Source organism: Anguilla rostrata, chromosome 11 (assembly GCF_018555375.3).
Source record: "Anguilla rostrata isolate EN2019 chromosome 11, ASM1855537v3, whole genome shotgun sequence".
Lineage (NCBI taxonomy): Eukaryota > Metazoa > Chordata > Actinopteri > Anguilliformes > Anguillidae > Anguilla > Anguilla rostrata.
Genome location: NC_057943.1, coordinates 25281308 through 25296431, shown reverse-complemented (window position 1 = coordinate 25296431; position 15124 = coordinate 25281308). Strand labels below are relative to the sequence as shown.

General features: G+C 42.7%; 2 protein-coding genes and 1 long non-coding RNA gene across 8 annotated transcripts; 2 read left to right on the top strand and 1 right to left on the bottom strand.

The window, feature by feature from the left end:
- The first annotated feature begins 2 nt into the window (after positions 1–2).
- Positions 3–9889, top strand: dtx3 (deltex E3 ubiquitin ligase 3). 6 transcript variants are annotated; one of them, XR_010324101.1, is made up of 6 exons: positions 2344–2884; positions 3136–3178; positions 4418–5232; positions 5940–6157; positions 6428–6553; positions 6586–6658. XR_010324101.1 is itself a non-coding variant. In XM_064298975.1 (5 exons), the coding sequence occupies exons 2-5, from the start codon at positions 3166–3168 to the stop codon at positions 7578–7580; spliced, it is 1122 nt and encodes a 373-aa protein (XP_064155045.1). In that variant the 5' UTR covers positions 3–85; positions 3136–3165; the 3' UTR covers positions 7581–9889. The 6 variants fall into 6 exon arrangements, 5 of the variants coding, with proteins under 5 accessions (XP_064155045.1, XP_064155048.1, XP_064155046.1 ...); XM_064298975.1 differs by lacking the exons at positions 2344–2884; positions 6428–6553; positions 6586–6658 and adding exons at positions 3–85; positions 7505–9889; XM_064298978.1 differs by having other exon boundaries at positions 6428–6658.
- A 1047-nt stretch (positions 9890–10936) lies between these two features.
- Positions 10937–14723, top strand: LOC135234396 (probable E3 ubiquitin-protein ligase DTX3). The gene is made up of 3 exons (XM_064298979.1): positions 10937–11439; positions 13099–13316; positions 14302–14723. The coding sequence occupies exons 1-3, from the start codon at positions 11116–11118 to the stop codon at positions 14417–14419; spliced, it is 660 nt and encodes a 219-aa protein (XP_064155049.1). The 5' UTR covers positions 10937–11115; the 3' UTR covers positions 14420–14723.
- LOC135234398 (uncharacterized) lies at positions 13042–13937 on the bottom strand. Its single transcript, XR_010324102.1, has 2 exons — positions 13799–13937; positions 13042–13268 (listed from the first exon to the last, which is right to left on the bottom strand). It is a non-coding gene; the product is annotated as an uncharacterized LOC135234398 (long non-coding RNA).
- Positions 14724–15124: the final 401 nt, after the last annotated feature.

Below are 15124 nucleotides of genomic sequence, written 5' to 3'. Positions count from 1 at the left end.
TTGCTTCCGGGTCATGGCTGTGTGAAACTCAACGCAGCGAAGATGGAAGTCAGCATGTGTCCACAGACTGTCAAAAAGAGCCCCTGTGACTGTTGAACCTAGTTTCGGTGCTGTTTGTAAATATTGTCACATCATACGACATGTTTAAGAAATACAAAAAATATGGTAACCTCATGACATTAACGTCAGTGATATGATGAAGTACAGCGTTGATATACGCCCATGCGTTTTTATATTTAACGTTAAATTATTTTTAATATAATTCGCAAACATAGGATGGCTGCAGTATCCACTGTCAGTTCATAAGGCAGACAATCATACATGTCTTTTCATTCTGCTGTCCAACAACAGCCGAGCTGCGTCTGAATAGTACACTATGCAGTCGGAGCTGGAAAACTGAAGGTGGCTCATCCACCAAAGAAGTGGCACGGACTACTATGGTAATGCTGGATGAAACCACCTGCTTCACCCCACAAGGCTTGGCCACATCCAGCACAACCAGGGTCAGAATTAATTTCCAGACAATGGGCAAAGCTTTCTTTGTATATATATGTATATGTATATATATATACATATACATATATATATAATTATTGTTATTATTTTTTAATCTATTAAATAAAATGAATGATAATTAAATGCAGTTTTGCCACAGTGACATTTTTTGTGATATAATTATCTATCATTATCTATTAGCATCTTTGATTTCATGAAAAGCGCTATATAAAATAAATGTATTATTATTATCATTCATATTTATTTTATAGATTTAGAAGTTTTTTAAAAATATTTACTGCTTTGCCCAATGTTTTTGCCCATATATAAAATGTTATTCCAAACCCAAATTGTAACTGCTGCAAAAACCTCCATCAGTTCAGGAGTGCACACTGGCACCTCCCTAAATATGGCAAGATGTCACATCTGTAAGTTGCTGTAAGATGCATTTTTATGAATGACAACAGACCCTCTCTTCAAAAAAATTTGCCTTTATTTTTATACCATCAATGCAGGAGTCAAAGACAGAATTACATTTTAGCTCATGACAATCAATCTTCACACTGGAGATGCTGCTCTCCACTCTATACAGGTGTGAAAGTTGCTATCTAAATTATTTGTTACTCTGAATACATCTTCCTGAAAAGCCCACCTCTAAAATGTTAGCATAATAAGTTACATAATATTAATATGACACTATGATCATTAAAGATTCCATTGTACTGTTTGAGTAGATGAGTAGATGAAAGAGTGGAGATGTTAGCTCCAGGGTTCTTGTCAAATTCTCTTCATCTGGCCACCTTATGATCTCCTACACCTGACTGAGGAGATAAAGTCTTTACATTCCCAACCCTCTTTGATTCTCCATGTCAGAACTGTAAAAAATATGTTCTCAGTTGACATACCTGGTTAAATAGTGGTGGGCTATACTATAAATATATTGAGGGGAATGGTACTGACACAGGTAACATCCATAAACATGACTTTTTTTATTCCTTATTATTTCACTTCATTTTTTAATAATTTGACCACATTGCTTTTTCCACTTCATGTGCTTGCACTCTAAATGAGGATATTACTTATGACAGCCAGTTTCCCAGTTTTGCTTTGTTACTAGTGTGAATGGTGTCATTGTTTCATAGATTTATTCTCAGTAGGTCAAAAAGGAATATTGAGTAGGTATTAATCCGAAAATAGGCCTACAAAAACTTCCAAAATAGCTTCAAAAACAAGGATGCAGTAGAACAGTGGTTCCCAACCTCGATCCTCGAAACCCCCCTGTGCATGCTGGTCCAACTAGAGTTACAATCCCAGAATTTTAACAAGCTGTTTTTTTATTTTATTTTCTTAATTAGGTGCTTTTCATGTTTAGAGAAATTGTATACCATTTTAGGCCATATTATGTCAGTAATACCTATGCATGCCATCAAGAATAAAAGTCCTGTGTTCACATTGTACTTATTGTTCTATATTGCAAACAATTACAAAAAAAAAAAGAAAACAAAATTTTAAAACTGATCGAAAGAGATGCACCAATGGGATCCTATTTGGATTGTTAAACATGTGTTTCAGTTTGTTCATATTTTTTTCCTTAAACGTATTAACACAATGGAGGTTTAGCTTTGCTTTGAGTCATTCATGTAAACTAGAATACAAACTTGAAATAACGGGCGAACGTGCAATATTACTGAATGAATTGCAGCGGGATATGTTTTTAGTATTTCAATTAAGGTAACGTCCCTCACTAATGGGAGTGGTTTGATAAAATCTAATTGCTGAGCTTTTACAGTCTCTGGCTTGACCCCTTCAATTTGACAGCATCGTTTCCGAAAGTTAGCCAATCATGGAAAGCGCTGTGACGAACTTCCTGCTGACATGTTTTCCAGTTTACGGAGGTTGGACTTAAAAGGAAAAGATAAACAAACTGAACATGACTTCAAAAGTGAATAGAAGTTCAGTATTTGTCCTAAGAATGGAAGACGAGCAGTATTATATCTGCCTGCTTTAACGTAAAAAGTTTTGGTACGCTGTTCATCAAGTATTGCTTTTGATGCATTTTGTTCAAGGGCGAAGGGATTTCAGTAGCTTGCTAGCTTGCTAAATACAAAGCTACTGTAGACCTCTACAGGACAGTGGGTATTATCCAGCTTGCTCGATTGTAATACAGTGGGGACACAAATGTCCGCAAGCTGCAGTTCATAGTTGTCTATTTTCGAATTAACATTAGGTCTTGCTACATGTTAATTCAATAAACAAGAATCATACGCACTGCTGTGCTTTAAAGCGAAGTATAAGCACAATTCAAATGTTGCCTTGACCGATACAGTACAGTTTATTTTTCACAAGAAATAGCTCAAAAACGCTCTTCCGGTTTCCGCTACTACACAAGGTAAGATTTTCATTTAAATCGGCGTTTGCTGGCGTTACTTTACCTATCCTCATAATTACGTACAAGAATAAAATGTGACGAAACGGTCAATGACTAACCATTTTTTAAATGTTCTTCATTTTAGAAGTGGCATAATTCGGAACTTGGAAATAACTGCATCGCTTAATAACCTGTTGTATGGCTGTGTAATTGAGCATTCCTAACATATCCTTACTTTTTCCTTCTTTTCATTTCTTCTTTCACTCTCGCAGAACAGGTTTAACTACGATTAAAGGGGATTTATGGGATCACAAGGTAATTTTTGATTGATCTATCATACCTGTATCTAATATAAAGACGTCAAAAAATAAATGGACAGCTTAGAATCGAGCAACATGTGCTTTAGAAGCAAGAAATCCCACATTCCGACGTGCTGCATTTCCTTTGTTTATAGTCTGTCTGCACATTTACAGCAGCGGATTGCGTCTCGTGTAGCAATGTCGCGATATCATCGCCTGTTGGCAGTGTTGTCTGTGTATTTCGTTGGAATTGCGAGACACAGAGCGGCGTAGCAAGCTACATGTTATCGAGAAGGAAAGGCCAACAGCGTTGTCACCAATTAACACCAACATCAGAATTAATATAATAGGTTGCTGAGTGGCGTGGACACTATAAATGCAAAATACAGGTTTGTGTCTAACTGATTGTGCTGTTTTTAGAAGCTCGATGTAGCAGGGCATTCATTGACAAGGAGCGTGCCTCAGACTGCATCTCACGTAACGGTTAGCTAGTTAGCCTGCTATTTGATTTTAAGGCAGGCCAGACGTGCAGGAATACCGTGACAGGTCGTAACAGTCACTGCAAAATGTGTAATTAATATAGGAAGAATTGTGCCATCGCCAGGAGAGCTAACAATGCGTGTAAATTGCTTCCAGTTTGAAATGTTTTGCAAATGCCACGTCTGTTTTCTCAATATACCTAGCGGGTTAGCCATTTCACTTTGGTATTCCCCTCGACAAAGAAATTGGCAAAGGATCGAGGTGGCAGACAGTAGAGACAGTTTTTCACTGTTAGCTGTTTATAAAGTAAAAGTGGAAGTCGATGTTAAAAGATGGCAGTTCGTTAATTTTAGGCTTTTCCCCATTGACTGCTTAGTTGTGAATTTTTTAAAGATACCTACCGCGACTTGTCGAATTTACTTCAAGCAAAGCAGCTTTAGCACTAATGATATGTCTGTGTTATGTAAAGTGAAGTTTAGGTTTTCAAGTATGAACTGTGAAATGTCAAATGCTGTTTAATACCGTTTTATGTTCTGAGTGTATAATAACCGATTATTTGCTATAATACAAGATGCAAAAGTGTGCATGTATATTCAGTTCTTTTACTTGAGTCTTGATACATTAATAAAACTTTAATTTCTTGACACTCATGAATGGTAATCAAAAATAAAGTTAAAATCAAATTATAAAGGGGATTGGACATGGTGTGACGAATATTCTGGCACGTGACGGTGCTCCCATGTTTTGCCTGTGTTTCTGTATGCCCGTCCCGCAGTTTCTTCGGTGGCAATGAGTGTGCGTGCGGGGCAGGGCAGCGACGAGGTGCTGGTGTCACAGGCTGTGTGGGATTACCTGGCAGCTGCTGGACGACCCTGGCTGCTGGAGTTTCAGGACAAGCAGGGCCTGAGCGCAGGCATCGTACGGCGCGGGGAGAGAGGAGGGTGCTGCGCAGTCAGGCTCAGACCCATTGAGGGGGGTGCCAGGGCTGGGGGCGGGACGACAGGGGACCCGGTCTCCCCTGCCACCCGAAAAGCCTTCATAGACCTGTGTCGCTGCGCTCGCAAGGAGATGAGCAAACAGGAGGGGGCGCCCAAGAGGAAGCGGTCCCTGTTGCCCTGCGTGGGTGTGGTGGAGGCCGACGGAGAGGGAAGCCTGCTGCCGCCCCCGCCCCCCCAGCCCCGACGCTCCCAGAGGCAGCAGCTGAGGTGCACCAAGCCGGCCGACCTGGGATCCGCCCTGCCCCCACCCGTGGGGCAGGAGGCCCCTCCCCACCAGGAAGCGGAGCTGGGCGCGGCGTCATTCGCGGAGGGGGAGGACGTTGGCACCAGCTGCTCCATATGCATGGGGGAGATGGTGGAGAGGACCACGCTGGACAGGTGCGGTCACGCCTTCTGCCGGTCCTGCCTGGACCGGGCCTTCCAGGTTAAGCGGGCGTGTCCTGTCTGCCGGTTGGTGTACGGCCAGCTGATCGGCAACCAGCCCGCCAATGGCAGCATGATGGTGGAAAGGGACCCAGACATGGAGCTGCCGGGACACGAGGGCTATGGCTGCATCTGCATCATATACAGCTTTCCTCCCGGCATTCAGGGGGTGAGCACCAAACCTGGGAGGGAGGGGTGGTGATTGGAGGCACCGTGGGTATACAAAGCCATTAAATCAGTATTAGTTTTAAAATGACATATCTGGATTTTCACTGACCATTAGGCATTACCACAGTAGATTAAAACACAGCATGAGACACCAGCTTACAGGTGAGGCACTAAACTAGATTACCATTTTCAATAAGGTTGTCCTAGGTTTCTTGGCTTTTGTGATCCAAAGTAAGGGTGTTATGCCCCCCCCCCCCCCCATGTGGTTTTCTAATTCTACCCACTTAATCATCCAGATTAATACCCCCCCCCAGTAGAATCGCTCAGTAGAATCACAGACTGGGCGTGTTCCAGTCTAGGTGTGACTGGTGCTGGATACCCTCTTGACAGCAGGCAAAAGCCTGGATTGATTGAAGGTCCTGTTCTTGCTGATAGACACTTTTTGCTTTTGTTGATCGTATTGGTATATAGGATCAAGTGGCATGATTTGCAGTTATAGGATATATCCAGAAATCCAATTTATTTGAACTAACCGGTGCCTTCCAATTCATACTTTTCTATAATAATAAACCAAGTCAGTGTAATACCTGTGTAATCATATCCTTCAGTGTATTGATTAATGTAACCTGGAGAGCTCAGAAAATGTCTTTTACTTGTTCTGTTGTGTGGGCCTTTTTTCGGGTGTCTTTTTTTGTGGGGGGTTTGCAGCAGGAGCATCCTAACCCCGGGGTGAGGTACCCAGGGACAGACCGGGTGGCGTACCTGCCGGACAGCCCCGAGGGGAACAGGGTTTTGGGGCTCCTGCGGCGGGCCTTCGAGCAGCGCCTCATCTTCACCATCGGGACCTCCATGACCACCGGCATGCACAACGTCATCACCTGGAACGACATCCACCACAAGACCTCTATCTGGGGCGGCCCACGCTGGTAAGGTGCCCTTCTTCTGGCCTTCTCACACCCTGCCCACATGATCAGCCATTTTGAGTGTATGACGAATAAATACGCTTATGTTCACGGCCTATGTTTACTGCTAAAATATTCTTGTGTTCAGTATGGATCTATAACCTCCCCAGACTCAGCCGTGTCACTCCCTTTTTCATGTCTCTCCACTGGCTACCTACATCTGCTTACATCAGATTCAAAGCCTTGGTGCTAGCCTACCAGGCAGCTAACTTGGCAGCTCTGTTATATCTTCAGAAGATCATCAGACCCTACACACCTAGCAGACCCCTCCGTTCTGCTACATCTGTGCTTCTGCCACCTCCCGCCCCTGCGTACCAACACTTCCAGGCCACATCTCTTGTCTGTTCTGGCCTCCCAGCGGTAGAATTGGCTTCCCGCTGCAGTCAGAACAGCAGAAACCCTGCCCATTTTCCAACACAGTCTGAAGACTCACCGCTTCACCCCATGGTTCCTCTGACCCACTTAGGATATATATATATATATATATATATATATATATATATATATTTCTTTTTCTCTTTCTTTGAATTCCCTTTGAATAATGCTTCAGTTATACCTGTGCAAAGATGGGGTTTCTGTCCTGTGGTACTTCCTTAAGTCATGATACAGACTGTTGTTTGTTAGGTTAACCATTAATGTTACAATTATTGATTGTTAAAGGGCCTCTGTCTGTGCCTTCCTGGTGATATCGCATTTTTGTATTGCTGCATCTGATGTACTCCACTTCTGTATGTCAGTCTGGGTAAGAGCATCTGCTAAGTGGCTGTAATGTAATGTAATAAATGTCCATAATAGGTTTGTTCTGGCTAATGAAAATATGAATACTTTTCTGACTTTCAGAAATTATGCTACATTTATCAAATGTAGATAATCACTCCAAGCTTTACTTTACTGGCAAAAGCACATATACTGTAATTATGTGAATTATGCTTGAGTGCTCTTGAAACTCGGTTGCTCCAATTCTTTTCCAAGAACTCTTCAGTCAGTACATAACCACCATAGAAAATAACGAGTGTTAATTGGTTAGTAGATTGAAATAACATGGTTGGGCTAAGCAAACCCCTGGGCCTCCCCCAGTCTCCTCCCAAAAATGCTGTTAAAAACATTCCTCTGCTACGCAGGATCCCATCATGTCTGCGCAGATCAGCTGATCTTTCGGCTGTCCTGCACTTCCTCCTCTCCCCCCATGCATTGGCCGATCGCTCTGTCCTCACGCCACAAAGATGCGCAGATTCATCCTTTGTTTGGTTGCGAAGATCACACAATTATTTTTTTCTTTCGTTTTCTTTTTCTTTTCCGCTTCCCCTGCAGCTTCGGGTACCCAGACCCCACGTACCTGGTGCGAGTGACGGAGGAGCTTCGGGAGAAGGGGATAACCGCAGACTGACGGTACGGAGGCGCCTCCACCAGCCCCGGGCCCTGGCTCCGCCCCCACCTCCCCGACTCCTCCTCCTCCTTCTGCTGCTGCTGCTGCTCTGCACCACACAGGCCCCGCCTCTCCTCCAGGAGCCTGGACCAATGACCGCACTGTCCCGGCGCAAAACACGGGTACGAGGGGGGGGGGGGCGGGGGGGCGCCCTCACCCAACTCCAAGCTCTTTCATCTTTAAAAAAATAAAATAAACATATAATTATCCCCCCTCCCCCGCCCCTCCCTGTCTGAGAGGCCGGGTTGGGAAGGGGGGCTTTGGTGCGTCTGTATTAGCGGGACCTTGGAAAGGGCCGGCTCCTCTGCACCTTAGCGAGCGCAGTGCCGGGTCGGACGGTGGGAACACAGCAGGGTGAAACCTAGAGCCGCTCGAATGTCACCTTGGCACGAGATTTTTGAGAGTTCGCATACAAGATGTTTACTTTCCCTGTGTTTTTTTTCCTATATATTTTATTTATTTGTGACTCTGTGCTTCAGGGAGCACATGTTATTGAACAGTAGTATCCTCTGTCCTTTCCTCCAATAATTCTTTTTTGATTAAATCAGTTCCTCATTAAATGTTGCTGAGACTTTCCAATAATGTCCAAAAATCGACTCCGACAGAGGAGAGCACGGACTTAACGGTGTGGCACAGCCGCCCGCAGTTGTGATGTCAGTTTAAGAAAAAAAAAAAAAAGATCATTTAGAAGACAAAAAAAGCAGCATTGCAATCACAGCACTAACAGGCACTTTTGGTCAATGTGCAATGGAAGAAGGTGGTTTTGAGAGGGAGCACTGGTAGCGTGGCGCTCACTTTGAGTCTGACAGGGTGATGTGGTTGCGCGTTTTCCGAGCTGCGAGCTCTTATTTTCAGGCCGGCCCTGGCAGGTTTGCCTCGGCCTTTGGCTTTCCCTTTAGCGGATTTGTGTTGGAGGTATGTTGTTACAGAGTATTCTGCATTGTCCTGTTTCAGCAGAGCAGTTGGCGTAAGAGCCTGCTGCTAAGAAGTCCAGGGAGGAGCAGAGCTTCTCAGCACTGTTCTTCTGTGATGTGCAGAGAGGGCGGAGCTTCCCTGTACTGTTCTTCTGTTATGCGTAGAGAGGGGGTGGAGTTTCTCAGTACTGTTCTGTGATGCATAGAGAGGGCGGAGCTTCTCGGTACTGTCCCATTTTCTTTTTTTTTTTTTTTTGTCTCTGGCTTCCAGAGTAAGCCATCAGCTGACACCTGAGTTTAAAATCTGATCTGTACCACGTACACTTGAAACATTGTGCATCACTGATTTTCTTTTGGTTTTTATTGGGGTTTTTTTTTTTTTTTGCTTTTTGTTTTAAAAAAAATTCATATTCCATGAGCAGATTTATAAGATGATGTCAAAATGATATACAAGGGCACATAGATCACTTAAACCAAATTAAAGGCACAATAATCCATTTCATAATTCTAGTTATCTTTTTTATTTTCTTTTTAACAAATAATAATGCATTTGATTTAATTTCAGTTCATTTTATGTAAAATATAACTTCAGGCTGTAATTAAAGCAGATTTTAAGCAGCGTCATTACATTCCTCATTTCTCTGCTGGAATGTTGTCCTTTCAGCAATTTATTGTGCCTTTACCTCATATACAGTGAAGAACATCTGAGCATGTTGGTACAGAGAAAAGGTAACCTGTTCTTTTTTGGTTGATACTTACACCCAATTGGTGCAGTCAGCAGCATTAAGATTGTACATGTAATCTGGCTTTAACTGAAATATATTCTGCTCTTAGCATAAGTATGTTAATGTTTGCATTGCAGTTAACTCCAGAGTAGCAAATGCAGTTACCCCTCACATTTAAAGCTAGCTTTGTGTGCAGGTTGAAGAGAAGGATGCAGGTTCTTAAATGTACTTGAAGCGCATTCTTCTATGTTGGAATTTTAGCATTCAGTAGTAAATGAAAAACATGTAATAAGACTTTCTTGGTTCCCGCCCTCCCACATACATTACACTTTTATATTTTGAGTTATGGGACCAATACAGATTCTGTCTACAGGAGCCAGGATAATAGTTTACACAGGAACATTCTACATTCAGCGCAAACGTTTCTATGCAGTATCTAAAAAAAGATATAAAATAAGAGTTATTAAAAAAGTTGCACATGATTGTTAATTAAATGGTTCGATTCCGCTTTTATAGTTGTGTTGATTTATATTTTTGACTGAAACTTCTTTAATAATATTAAATAATTATAATAATAAAAAAAAGATGTGCTTTACATTTTCTTACTTGAATAAAGACTTTCTGTTCTATGGCCTTGTGTTTTGGTGTTTGTTCATTTGATAAAATAAATTAAATGCACAGTTGTCTGTCTTCTTAACTTTTTATTTTTATCCTTTATTTTACCAGTTCCATTGAGATTAATGTCTCTTCTGTGAAGGTGTCCTGGCAACATACAAAACTGTATAAATGCTGAAAACAACAGATAAAATACATAATAATAATAATAAGCAGGCATCATTTGGTTGTTAGAAACATGCACATACCTCTGTCACTGTATTTAGAACCAAATCTTTGAATTCTACATAAGTAACTGCCTGCCCACTTAGCAAATAATTTTAACCACTTTGGTCCCTAATTTCTTTTTATTTCCCAAATTCTCAAATGACCATTTGGAATTGTATGCCCTGTCCACTGCTGCAGCATCCCCAGTTTATAATGAAGGGTAACGACATATCGGCAGGCAAATAACCGATTGACTATTTGCTGTGACAAGGAGGATCAGCATGCATCTAACTCTGGTTCAGTTAATTCACTGGACACATCAACACCAGTTCACTCATAGATTAGATCACTGTATAACATGCACTTATATGGGGATATAAAAACAGGCTTCAGCAGTCATTCATGACTCAAGAAATGTAGCTAAAATGTCAGATCACATAAATCACTGGGCTAACTGAATAAGTTGGTGCTAAATCTATAAATAGCTATGGCCCTCCTTGCCCAACTGTGCTATTAAATAATATGGCAGGGAATACCATACTGACCGAAACCCTTCTCACATGTATCACATCACAGGACCCAGCCATCGACAGGCACCTTAGCAAGACTCTTTGAAACAAAATTTTTAAATGCTTTTACCTACTTTTTCTTTCCCAATTTTGCAATGTCCAGTATTTTATCAGAGCTCAAATGAAAATGTTTCTGTATCTTCTACTAACCTTCTGACTCTTTCCAGTTTAAATAGGCGCCTGGCACTTGTGACATCCTTCACTTTAAGACGTTTCGCATGTTTGCTCTTTGTTCTAAAATACGTGTTCTTTTATCGAGGGTTTTAAGGTAAATCTGGCAACTTTACTCAGCGTTTCGCCCCACCCAGGATTTGAGTCATTGTACACTTTCAGTTTGTAATACAGGAAGCTTCGGGAAATCACAGCTGTGGGTGAATGACAACGCTATATTTTCTTGTGATGGCGCTGGAGTATTACAGGCATTGATGTCACATTTTACAGTAAACACGCCAGAGAGAATTGCTTCATGATGTCCGCGGAAAATGCGTCTCGTCCCGGCGGGCCAAGAAGTCCTGACCTGGGAGGAGGACACTGTATAATCTGCATGGACGACATCCAGGAGAAGCGGACTCTGGAAAAATGCATGCACTCGTTCTGCGCGAGCTGTATTAGCGAAGTTTTCAAACTAAAGCCAGCGTGCCCGATATGTAATACATTCTACGGCGCTTATTTTGGAACGCAACCGCACAACGGCTCGATGAAAGTTACCCGAAGCTGGGAGCATTTACCCGGGTTCGAGTCATGTGGGACCATAGTAATTGACTACCACTTTCCAGCTGGTATACAGGAGGTGAGAATATGCCAGCGTATCTCTGGAATACTATATTATCGATGGTGTGGCTGTGGGTCATTAGACGTGCAATCGGGGTATGATGACACTGCGGATAATGGTCAGTGCTCTCTGCTAAGTGTTTAAGAGTCTGTCGAGGTCACTATTTTTCTGGCTTTTCCTTAAACCAAACGCTTTGTTTTTGCTCTTCTAGTCCCAGCAAACACTGCTCAGGTCTCCTAATCATTCGAACGTATTGCTTGTGTCATTGTTGCAGTCGATGTGAGCACCACCAGCCCGTTCAGATGTTTACACTTTGGTGGATATGTGCAGCGCTCGTTAAGAACTGATGCCCGTGAATTCTCGGACTTCCATGGCAGACATAACGATTGTAAAAAGGGCTGCTTTATGAGGATGCCTAATCGCTACACAGAAATTCGTTTGTGAGATTGCGCATAATAATTAGCCATAATAATTAAAAGTTTGTGCTCATCCTGATATAGTCAGAGGATAGATCCTTCTCATTACGCACATTCTGCATAGTCCTTATACAAACACAACAATAGTATTCAATATTGCTGCATATTATACGCAAATTACATCCAATGCAACTGCGAACACTGAACGTTACATTAAAAGCCAATGGTAGTGTGATATATCGCAGCCCCCTGGAGATGATACTATACCTTAAGGTTTTGGGTTCTTGATAAATAGAACGTAAATAAAACAGGATAAAGAATACTAATACAACAAATTAATGGACAGTTCACCGATCTATCACAGGGCACACACGCTGTTCAATTAGCCAGTCTCCAATTAGCCTACACTCATTAGGGTTCTATATATAACCTTTATGTTTAGCAACAAAGAACCCCTAGGGTTCTTCTAAATGAATCCTCCCACATGATTCTATATTGAACCTTTTGAGGGTTCCAAATACGCACCAAGCAATAGAACCCTTAAATGCTCTATATAGAACCACTTCTTTTAAGAGTGTACCTGCATGTCTTTGGACTGTGGGAGGAAACCAGAGTATCCAGATTAAACCCACATGGACATGAGGAGAACATTCAAACTCCATACATACAAACCTCCATACCTTCTTGCTGTGAGGCGACTTTGCTACCCACTGGACCACCATGCTGCCCCTCTTTAGTACAAATTAAATATGAACGCTTACTTTGAAATTATGCTTTCTGCAGCTAACATAATAGTTCCACTCACAGTGTTCAACACATTGTTTTGTTTTGGCCAACAATTGGCTGTCGTCATTGTCATTGGCACTGTCATGTGTAAAGAAAATGGTGATGGACTAATTATGGGACAATGACTGGCCCTGAAATGAGCTGGTCCTCAGGTTCCTGGCCTCCACCTTTACCTAACTGTGACCCATAGACTGAAACCCTATTTACACACACTGGATTTAGGTACACAGTGATTGTATAGTCACTTGGGTTAGCGTAGTGCAGTCTGTTTTCAGCCTGGAAATGCTTCACAGAGGGGTAATTATGTGTAAATCTGTGGTGTATGATAATTTGCCACCACATATTTTTGTGGAAAGAACAGCCCCCCCCCCCCCCCCCATCTGCCTGGCTATATACTCATTTGACTTCACTGCCTGCATTGAATAAATGAATTAATTTAATTAAAATGTTTTTTAAATGATTAATCTGTGGACAGGCCGGCCATCCGAACCCGGGCCAATTGTACGCCGGCACGTCTCGTCGGGCCTTCCTGCCGGCGAGCGAGGAAGGGGAGCGCGTCCTGCGGCTGCTGCGGCGGGCCTTCACACAGCGCCTCCTCTTCACCGTCGGCACCTCGGCCACCACCGGCCGCTCCAACGTCATCACCTGGAACGACATCCACCACAAGACCAACATGCACGGGGGACCACAGTGGTGGGTACAGAGCTTCAGTAACACCATGAGGTGGCGGGAGGGCACCTGGGTATAAGCTACACATGGCTCTGACCATGTTGCACTTTTCTTGATATCAGCCTTGATTCTACCTTAGCTCATACTGAGTTAATAATGCACATTGCTTGGGCGGCAGTGTAGCATAATTGGATACAATGTAAATGCTATGTAAAGGTTGTGTAGGTCGCTCTGGATAAGAGCGTCTGATAAATGCCTGTAATGTAAATATTATGGATATTTTGTGTAGTGTTTACCTGTCAGATAGTAAGTGGAGAATAACTAGTGCACAGGACAAATGTGTATCCTCTGTGTGATCTGTAATCATCAAGGCAATGGCCAGTGCATACAGCAGCTAGGAGGACAGCCTGCATCCACTCTGTCTAAGTGGCACAAAGTAATTAGCAGACTACATGACACACAGTAAATCTAATATCGACAAACACACAACATTTTACAGCACTTACCACAGGGTTCTGTCTCATGGTATGCTGGGGAAAACAGTCAGGCACTGAGATAGATTGGTTTTCACTCAAAGGTCAGTTGATGAATATTGAAGCCGGTAACATAGACATGAATACTACAGCTAGCAGTATTCTGCCTCTGGGCTTTCCTGCTCAATTAATCGAGGTCCAGAATTGAAGCAGTTTTTTTCATTTTATCTCTGCTCTTAATTACTTAATTTAATTAACCCAGCCATTATCTCACGGTTGACATTAATTCAAAAAAATAAATAAATCAATGCTGGAAGATTGTCCTTCTGCCCTGTACACGAGAAACCAGCCTATTGTGGGAATTGCATATCACTCGTGTGGCTGTGTCTGTGTACGTGTCTAATTAACTAATTGAACCAATGAAGCAGGAGCAATCAGTTGTGGTAAAAACCAGAATGTGGCTGGAACACCTGGAATTGCATATAGAATATCACAGTAATGTCTGTCTGTCTGTTCGTCCGTCTCTCCATCTTCAGCTTTGGGTACCCAGATCCGGGGTATTTGTTGAGGGTCCAGGAGGAGCTGAGGCTGAAGGGTGTAACGGAGGATGACCTCAGCGAGCCTGTGGACGGTACTTACCCTCGAGAGTCCTGAGGAAGCGTGGGCCCCAATGTTAACCTGCCCGTGGGCTGCAGTTACAGACCGCTGTAATGGCCTTGGCTGGGGCAGACTGCACTGCACACACCTCGTGTGCTGCGACTTTAAGGGTCGGTTCTGAAGGCGTTCGCTTGAGGAGGAGCCCACCGGTCCCCTTCCTCTCTCAACAAAGGCCAATCTCTTTATCACCCAGGTAGAAGACACGGCACAGTGCAGAACTCTAAAAGTTTCCTTATGTTCCCTCTGACCCAAGCTGTGCAAATGGTGTGGGATGATGACACAATAAATTGTGCTGACCTGAGCTGAAATTTTGAAGTGGAAAATTAATTAAAAGGCATAGTTAACTTTCTGGTCTTTCAGAAATATTTCAGTTTTAGCTCATGTTTTAGCCTGGCTAATGCTAAGCATGCGACAGCACAGACAGTGCAGTGGGCTACCCCTTTGCCAGGCCAGCTGCTTCTAAACCAAGCCTCCAGAAACATAATGCTGTACAAGTTGCTTTGGAATTATTTGAAGTGTGTTTTCTTGCTTTAAACCCCAACCCCTTGATGCTCCTGTACTAGCCATTGTAAGGCCAGCAGGTCATCAGAAACTTCTGGAAGTATGTAAATATCCTTCATTGCCCAAAAAAACTGTCTGGGCTAGTCAAGAACATTGTGATATTGCAAAGTGATAAAAAAATTTCGAGAAAGTGAACTATCC